Genomic DNA, 9,960 nt, shown 5'->3' with positions numbered 1-9,960 from the left:
CATTTTATCAATTTTGTTTTCTGAAACTTTAGAAATCATATTTCTAAATGAAGGCCTCTCTTTTATAGCATCTCTGTAAACAAAGACATTGCATTTGAATTATCATTTGATTTGGTGCCACTGTTATGAGTACAGTTTCAGTAATAATTAGATGTTATGGGGGAAACAGGAAAACCAACAAGCAAGGACATGTCTTACTAGAGGAAAGAACCTTTTGTATATGGTTTTTATAATACCTACAGACTTAAGATTTAATGTTTTGGATCCAGTTATAAGAAAGGTAACCTAACTTTTGATTAATTTTTTTTTTTTTTTAAATCAGAGCTTCAGTATAGAAGTGAATTGTGCTTGGAATGGTAATAGAAGGTCTAAATTTTAGTGGGGCTATCAGTTTCCCAAATGTTATACTTTTAATTTGTAAAAATATTGTTATTCAAAACCTGAAGTACATTATAGAACTGGAAATGGAATCGTTTAGGCGAACACTTTCTTTTAACCCCTTCATAAGACAAAAAATTAAGTAAAATTTGAATATACAACTTACCATTATATTTAGGGATAATTTCTATTTGGAGAAATAGAGGAAAGAAAAATCAGTTAAAACATAACATGGTTCAAGAAATTATTCTCCCAACAAGAGATACTACATTTTAAAATTTAATAATGAATACCTAAAAAGGAAGATAAATGCAGTTTAAAAAATCTGTTGACATATTTATGGAAACATTAAGTATGTTGTCAATAAACACAAAAGCATTCCTCTATTCCTAAGTATAAATGAGTCTGAAAAACAGCAAAGTTGAAATGAAGCAGCTGGCTGCAGACTTCTTAAAATTATTTCGTAAGTTCAAGAAAACCTTCAGTTTTATAGGTATTAATGAAGAAAGGGAGCTAATGTTTGTTTTCAAGGCACTCATACAAGAAGGCATTCTAGGTAAAAGAAAAGGACATCCCAACGTTTTCCCATCCAAAAAATACATCCATGAGCTAAATTTCAACTTTTTAAAATGCTAAAGTACCTTGAGTGTTCATTAGAGTTATCTGAAAGAGCAGAAAAGGTGTCAAGTCTTTACATTTTATGATAATCATAATATTACATATGATCTTGTAACTAACCATTGTCCAGATAATGAATACAAAGAGCATTATTCATTTTTATATACTACAGTATTTAGATATACAAATAGGTATTCCTAAAAGTTACTTAGAGTTCAAATACATACTATTTGAGAAATTAGTAATTCTGTAAAGCTAAGAGTCTCTGAATATAAATATGTACGTTTCAGGTTCATGCTTGAAGATGGAGATTTTATTACCAGGAAGGCACATACTATTTAAACTTATCTTCATTGAAACATTATATAAAAAGCTGCCCAAATGTTCTGAAGTGTGTTTAGAGTTAATGTCATCTTGAACAGGGAATTTTGCGGGGGTGGGCGGCAGTTCACAGTCTTAACCTCCTACTGTGTGATAACCCTTGTTTAACAAGAACACCTGATCTATATACAAACCTAAAGGAAAGATTACAAAATAACAACGTAATGAATGTAAGTAGTTTTAAGTTTGCTTCCACTAGAATACCGGGTATTTTCAACCCTCCCCGTTCATTCCTGGAACTCTCTGCTTTATCCCCTCCAACCACCCGTCCACTGGAGAACGTGGCGCGAAGCCTGAGCAGCCTCATCCCCACTGTCCAGCTAGCCACAGCCCTGCCATTTCCATAAAATTTCCCTGGAGTCCGGTTGGCAGTGGTTTCCCTTTCCTGGAGCTATTTAAGCTGGTACCTTAAGTCAGAGGAAAGCTCTCCCTTCTTATATACCCTAGCAGTGTATTTCACAGAGCCTCATAGGTGTGCCCTGCAATTCTTGGTAAAGATGCTTCATCACTACCTACAGCAGTACTTTGGGCCGGGGATGGAGGAGGAGGAGAAACTTTCCCTACAGCTTTGTCGGTATGTGTAGCGTAGAGTGGATTCGGCTATGGAAGTGTTTTAAATTGTAAAATACTGTAAGCATTTACCTTCTAAAACCAACATAAAGAGGTCTGAAATTAAGCTTTTTACGGTGATTTTTTGGTGAGAACACAGGGTGATATATTTGGATATCTACCCTACTTATAGAACAGGTAAATAATACCAGGCACAGTGAAAAATGGCAAACAACTCTAAAAACTCAGTGTTCTAGGAGTAGTACAATGAACAAATCATAACCTATGTTAACATGCTGTAAACCTTCGACACAAAAGGCTTCTGGAATGTGACAAGAAAATGACACCAGGCTTTGTGTTAGAAACCTCTCCTCTCTCAAGGTGTTCTCTATGCACTTGCTTCTCACGTGATCAAAGCTGTACATGTGTTTAGAAGAAAGGGTTTATCGCTACCAGCGGGCAGTAAGATCAATAAGAGCAGTTATAAACATAATTTAACACAATCCCGGATGTGTCATACTTTAGAAGTAACTCAATCCAAACTCTTCACATCTTCCCAACCTGCTGGCATTTGGGTGCAACCAGTAACATCACTGAATAGCTTTTCATACCCTTGACTAAATTGCTTTGGCGTGCATACCATTTCCTTCTCTAAAACATGCAGTTCATACATTTGACAGTTTTACTACCATAGTCGATACACTCTGGACCAATGCACTCACAGCAGGCGTTATGGAACCAGCGATATTTGGATGCCCCCATGGACTCGCAGGATATTTTACACTGATGTATGGACATGCAGTCATCAAAATAAACCACAGTACACATGTGTTCTGAAAAATAAAAGATTAAGATTTTAGCACAATAAATAGGAAAAGCAGGAAAGGCTTTAACACTTAGCTGAATATTATTAACAGTTATTTATCTTAGCTCTCTTGCTGCTAGTCTGCCCAGGACAACAGGTGAGGTGTGGGGAAAAAAGATCACATCTGTTAATCACATTGAGAAGGGAGTTTCCCCCTCCAGCTCGGACACAAAGGGCTTCCTTCACCACTTCCTCAGATGTCAGACTTGGATCTGGGCATTTCTGATAAGATTTCCATAAGGAGAGAATTCTCCAGCTAAAACAAGTTTGAAAAACACTGTTCTAAATTTATACTGAGAATTTACAATAAAATAATTCAAATGATGCAATGTGATTAGCAATGTGGCACAATTCAGCATTAGCTATTAGAAATTATCCTGGGTGGTGTTTCTAGGAATTAGCTTCCTGCTTATTAGATCATGAATTTGAATAACCTTTGAGAAAAATTTATGAATTATTTAATATCTAGCATGTTGATTATTTACATTTTAATAATGGGAAAGTGGTAGCAAACACATTTCGGTACATTTCTGATGTTTCCCAAGATTTATAATTTGTCTTATAAAGTACTTTAACCTGAGAGGAAATAAGGATTCTTATTCTTTATCAACAAAAGCTGTTTTGCTTTTACTATTGATGGCCAAAGTTCATACGACTTTATAGACAGGGTTGTAATGGAGGGCACAACAAAAAAAGCCAAAAAAAAAAGCACAAATTATACTGTTTATATATAACTCATCTCATATTTTAAGAAATAACTGCAATATTCATAATTGTCTTATTCTTCCACAGTGAAATTGTGTGGAGCCTTTAATTTGAAAACATCACAGACATTATGAAAATTACATGCCTTTTACATTCCAAAGTTAAGGTATGACCTGTGTTCACTAATAAATGTTCCTTAACATGCTTCTCCAAGTTGTACACGTCACTCTCTCATTCAGTGTCCCTTCTGACCAACAGCACTCATTTGCAGAGCACTGCCTGGGGTAAGGCTACACTTGGAAATGAGGTGAATGTAATACCAACTTGCTCATTAACAAATTCAGCTGATTACCTGGCAGCATTCGTGGCACTAATGCTACTATAGAAACCTTACCTCCTAGGACACTCTGGATGTTACCTGACGATGAACAACTCTGCATAAGGTAAGCAGCCTTGTTGCTATCTCATGAAAAGAACAATGAAAGCATAATGCAAATAAATATCAAAATTAGAACCTGGTTATCTATTTTCCAACAGAACTTCTATCACCAGAAGTCTGAAGGAGTTGTGAGAACAACTCCTCCTTGTTTACTCAGGGATTGGGGTTATTAAAGTCCAGAACTTACTTAAGACCATACACACTCAAAACCAAAAAGCTACTCTAAAAGAAAGTGTTAATATAGGCTTCACAGACCACAGAGAAAGTGAGGGGGGCAAGAGAGAAAAAGCCAACTTTGGCAGTTACCTTTGTCACTGGAATAAGGTGCATGAACATTATTGCTGGGAACAGACACATTTTGGTGGTGTGGCTGGTTCACAGTTTCTAAAAATGAAACAAGATTCTCATGATGTGAAAGTTCTTCTGCAACAGGGAAGGAAACAATGTTCCAGTTCAACTGAGTGTCTCCTTCTGTGAGTGCCCGGAAGAGAGAAGGGATGGGTTCATGAAGCTCCTCCACTGTGCTCTTTGAAGTTGGAGGCGTGTCACTGTAGTTTCGAGGATTACACATACCTGGGGGGGGGGGGGGTGGCGAGGAAGGCAAAGAGAATAAAATTTCTTTTTCTCACTGACTGTCATGAGATATTCTTAGGTACTGCCTTGCAATCCAAGCTCCAACATATTAAAATCAGGTGCCTTCTAACACTGTACATAGATACCTTCCTCGGTTTTTTGCTGAGAGGGCCTAGAGGCGATGACACCCTAGTAGCACTGAGCACACCAAGTGCCCAGATCTTGTTTTCTAAATACCTATCCTTGGCTAAGAGGAACAGAGCTCCTTGGGGGAAAGACTGACTCCAGGGCTAGGTTAGGGAACGTCCGAAATGACCCTGGAACACTTTTCTGTGCCAGAAAGTAAGGAAGTGATCAATGAATGATGGAACACGTCAAAACAACACAGGAGGCAACCTGAAGGGGCTCCCACTGGCCAAACTGACAATTTTAACATTAAAATAAATAGTGATAGTAATGGATTACCACCCTATGAATAAAATAGGGATTGATGAGTCCTTATATTATAAATAAAAGAATAAAAAAATGGAAGAGAAGGGAAAGCTCTTCCTTTTAGCAGAGTGCCAAAGGATAAATGTAGACGAAATGAAGGAAAGAGTAAAGCACCATTTGGCAATCATCATAGAGGTGTTTGATCAGATGGGAGTTGTCAATGGATGCTAAGGCTGGTGGGTAGAGGTTGGATGAGGAGCATACTGATGTACTCTTGGAAAACTCTACAAAATACTAATCAATTACAAAGGGGTTAATGGTGACTTTAATATGGAAAAATCTGGCAGACACCAATGTGCCCAGATCAAGGTTGTTTAGCAGTGATGGGACATTGTGTGTAAAGCTTGCTTTTATTCTAAAGTTTCAAAAAAAGAGTCTCATGGGAGTGTGTGCCCATGAGTGTGCGAGTGTGTGTGTGTGTTGGGCAGGGGGGAGGGAAAGGGCGAGAGCCAGAGGTACCAAGCAACGGAGCAAATGCAATAAAATGTTAATAACTGGGGAGTCTTTTTACCCTTTTGGCAAATTTTCTCTACATTTGAATTGTTTCAAAACGAATTATTAAAAAAAATTATTTTTAAAAGAGAAAATAGCAGAAGAGAATTAGTCACTATAGAAAACTTTTCCAAGGAGTTTTTCTATAAAGGAGAGAGCTGTGGAAATGTTTAATGAGCCCCAGCCTTCGAGCTGTCCCGGTTGACACTGCGTGGAGCAGAAAGGAGCGACCCCAAAGAACCTCGCCCAAAATGCAGTTCTGTGAGCTAACTAAATGATTACTACTGTGTTAAACCACTATGTTTTGGGGTAGGTTGTTTACTAGCAATAATAACTGAAACAGAACCCTCTGGATTTCCTTTTGTGAACATTTCACTTTTAAAAGCTAAATTATGTTTCATTTTTGTTTAGCAACTACTAGGTCTAATATGAAGTTTTTCCTTTTCCTCACATTAAGAGTTTGAAAAGTTATACCAAATTTATAAATTCCTGTACTTTATAAATTTAGGGAAAAGGAAAAACTCTCTCATGTGTGTTCCACATTTTGTTAGTTTAAGGAACAAGGCAAGAGCTGAGGATAACAGGTTGTGCATACCATTTGTAATATCTTTCAATATACCTCAACTTTTATGATTTAGATTGTGTGACAGAATCACAGATTCAATGGTCAAATCGGACTCCTTTACTCACAAAAGAGGAAAAAGGTCCAGATAAGTTAAATAATTTGTCCAATGTTATATAATCTAGGATTAGAGACAAGATTATGATTCAGCCTGATTTTGTGTCCACTGCTCTAATAATCACATTCTAGAAATAATCTTTAAGTGCCACTGAAAAGCAAACAATACTTAGAATACTTATTTTATGCAAACATACATAATATATTCTTCTGCCAGACTCTATAATGAATAAAAACCAGTAATTAGAGAGGAAAGGGCGAAGAAACGAGTCCAACTGTTAGAAGAGCTAAACTCAACATCTACTGAGGCTTTGAAAAAACTTCAGTGCTCATATCCTGGGATTCCATTACATAAAAAAAAAAACAACAACAAACTTTTTTGGAGTTTTGTGCATTTAACAAACTTAGGCCAAAAGCATTTTTCATTTAAATCTCAATACACTGCATTAAAACCAGGAAGCCTGAAGTAAACAGTTGCTAGGCAATATGTTTCCATGGTATCATTATAAAATTTTTATCTATCTTCTCTTTTTAATTAGGCTCTTGTCCAGAGGTCATCACTAGAGGTTCTCCTAGGCAAGCGGATTCTGTTTCTATTTCCACACTAAAGCACTCTTCAGGTTCTGCATTCTTTCAAGGGTGGTGAACCATGGAATCTGCTCTTCGAATGAAGTGTAGAAGTTATCCTGCTCAGTAAAAGTAACCTTTTCAATTTTGTGGAAATTCTTTAGTTGTCCATTTTCACTATGTAAAATGGATCACTTTCTGGTTGGAGTTACTAACCACCCATAATTTAAACCTTTCTGGGAAGCATCTCACCACTGCCCTGAAGCTTACCATTGTTAGGGAGCTTTTGTTTAGTTGACTATAAAGTTTATTTTGGAAGCTCTCACTTCTCTTCATTATCATTTTCTTGAGAAAGTTTGTTCCTTTGTGGCATTGTTTCACTACCGAACTTTACAAACTAATTATACTAAAATTTTTCAAGAAATTGGCTCTGCACATGACAGCCTGGGAGGCCAAAAACCAGGAAACAAATGGCAACAACTGAAAAGGCAAGCATCTCAAATCCTTTAAGCGCCCAGAATCCCGATGCGACTTCTTTCAGTGAGCCAGAATTCATGACTATTGTGTTCTTGGTCTACAACAACTAAATACGAAGGGGTTTTAAAATCTGTGCTTAATTCTTTTATAAATCTGACCTGTTTCATCATACATTTGAAAACTAAGGATATGTCAAGTTAGAATTTACTCAATGAAACCACATTTTAAGGGTAGAAATTAAGACTAAGGGGAAAAAGAGTTATTCCTTTCTTTTAGTGTGCTGGTTAGACAGCAACAACAGAGTCCAGAGGAGCTTACAATGAAAAGAGCATTCCTTTCCCCTCCTCCCACCCGGAACTGCACTCCCCATACACAGCTACTTTTAAAGTCTGTTCTAAGTTTCTCTGGTGGTTACTGCTAAAAGAATTTAAGTAAAAATGATTAATGTATATAACTAGCAGTAAAAACAACCATAGACATTGCCTATTAATCTTCTTACATGAAAAATGAAGATTAAGTTCATTTATACTAACCCCATCTCTCTCCCATATTTCTAATAATTATATTATTCTAATACTATTATTTGTTTCTTTTGTAATCTTAAATACACTTAAACTTCTCACTTTTATTCCACGTTGCTTCATTCCCTCATTTGCAGATAAGGATACTGTTGCCCTTTCCACGTTCCCTACCCAACTTCTCCTGTGACATCAACAAATTTTATAACTATTACACATTCTGTTGCCTACGCATAATGAAATCTTCTTGTCTTATTAAACACTGATTCTGAACGTTGAAAACCAGCAAACAGCAGCTATCTTCACATGACCCCATGAACACTGCTGACTGCAGAACAGATACTGTGATAGAATTTCCTTGTCCAATGTCACACAACCAAAGGAAAATATTTCTAATTTCAAGATTAAATGAACTTTTCTTTGAACTCCATAAAATATTGAAAACCATTATCTATGAGGTCTTCTTGGCAAAAAATGATTAAACCTGAATCTAACCAAACTTTCATAATTAGCTCCAAATTACTGGAAATACGGTTAAATGGTATCTCAAGGAAGCAAACAGTCAAATCCTGAATGTGGGATATTCTACAGGAAAACTGATACTATTTCTTCAGTATGTCAAATGGCATCAGAAAAAAAAGAGGGGGCCAGTCTGGATTAAAGGAGGACTCAGACGCAGCAACCAGATATAACACAAGGACCTTGTCTGGATCCACTTGAACAAATTAATTATACACACACTTTTGAGAAATCAGGAGAAACGTGATCATGAACTGAATTTTAGATTAAACAAAGAAATTATTGTTAATTTTGTTAGGTGTCATAAGGCATTATGATTAAAAAGGCAAGTGTCTGTATTTACTTTAGAGATTGATATTGAAAAATGCAGGAGTAAAAATTATTTCCTGTTTCTAACTTGCTTTTTTTTTTTTTTTTTGTGGTACGCGGGCCTCTCACTGCTGCGGCCTCTCCCGTTGCGGAGCACAGGCTCCGGACGCGCAGGCTCAGTGGCCATGGCTCACGGGCCCAGCAGCTCCGCGGCATGTGGGATCTTCCCGGACCGGGGCACGAACCCGCGTCCCCTGCATCAGCAGGCGGACTCCCAACCACTGCGCCACCAGGGAAGCCCCTAACTTGCTTTTTTTGTTAAATTAATTTTTATTGGAGTATGGTTGCTTTACAATGTTGTGTTAGCCTCCATTGCACAACAAAATGAATCAGCCATACACATGTGGATATCCCCTTCCTTTTGGACTCTCCTCCCATTTAGGTTACCACAACGTTACTTGCTTTTTAAACACTTTCACACAAAGAAAGAGAAAGGAATGAAAAAGGATAGATGAAACAAAGGTGGCATATTCTTGACAACTGCTGAAGTAGGTGACAGGTATATAGGAATCATCATGCTATTCTCTTCACTTCTGTGTATGTGTGAAAATTTTCATAATAGAAAACGAACTGCTATATTTAATTCCTTTATGGACTAATATTTTCTTGTTGAACTTTTGTTTTTTCTTGGAATTTCTATGCTTGGAAGTTTCTTTTCTTGAGGACCATACATAAACTTTCAGCATATCTTGAAAAATCATTCTGCTTCTCAAGTACATGCTTGATATCCTGTGGAACTCAGTTCCTTCTCAGAGATAAGCCCCTCAGAACCCTCACTTCTTGCTTTGGTCAGGCTAGTTGTCTCCTAGGTCTCTGTATCATTGATGCTTTAAATCTTCTGTATAATACAGAAAAGGCCTTTCTGGTGGGAGAGAGCCTGCCCCTCCTGGGGTAGGCAATTCTTGGATCCAGCAAACTAACCAATGCAGAGCCAGACCTCCTCTCTCTGGCCAGTACACCCCGGGAGGCAATATATTCCTCTGCCTTCACCATCCTGGGGCCATGTACCAGACAACTAGGGACCACCCCTACAGCTTAGAGTCCACCAAAATTATTCAGACTAGCCACTTCTACACTGCTTGCCCTGCCCCACGCTGCCTTTCCTGCAGAAACCCCAAAAGAAGACTGCCAACACTTTCCTCTGCTCCTGTCTTTCCCACTTGACCAAAACCTGGCGCTTCCCCTGGGACCCTGCGTGGCATGCAGTGACCCCTCCCTGAGACCTGGGAGCATGATGAAAGCTGTTTCCTCAGCTTCTCCTGTGTCTCCTCTACGGCTGTACCTGACTGACCATCATATGAAAGAACAGTTATCATTCTACAACCATCCTTAACTCCTG

At 37.8% G+C, this 9,960-nt stretch overlaps 1 protein-coding gene across 2 annotated transcripts in view; it reads right to left on the bottom strand.

Moving 5' to 3' along the window:
- Positions 1-286: 286 nt before the first annotated feature.
- Positions 287-9,960, bottom strand: part of TWSG1 (twisted gastrulation BMP signaling modulator 1) — a 34,404-nt gene continuing 24,730 nt past the window's right edge. For both annotated transcript variants that reach the window (XM_060310835.1, XM_060310836.1), the window contains exons 4-5: positions 4,242-4,508; positions 287-2,759 (exon numbers count right to left, since the gene is read on the bottom strand). In XM_060310835.1, coding sequence (XP_060166818.1) covers positions 2,578-2,759; positions 4,242-4,508 — 449 coding nt within the window. In that variant the 3' untranslated portion in view covers positions 287-2,577. The remainder of the gene's footprint in view (positions 2,760-4,241; positions 4,509-9,960) is intronic.

The sequence above is a fragment of the Globicephala melas genome, chromosome 13, assembly GCF_963455315.2.
Source record: "Globicephala melas chromosome 13, mGloMel1.2, whole genome shotgun sequence".
In the NCBI taxonomy this organism is placed as follows: Eukaryota; Metazoa; Chordata; class Mammalia; order Artiodactyla; family Delphinidae; genus Globicephala; species Globicephala melas.
This window is presented reverse-complemented; position numbering and strand designations above follow the sequence as displayed.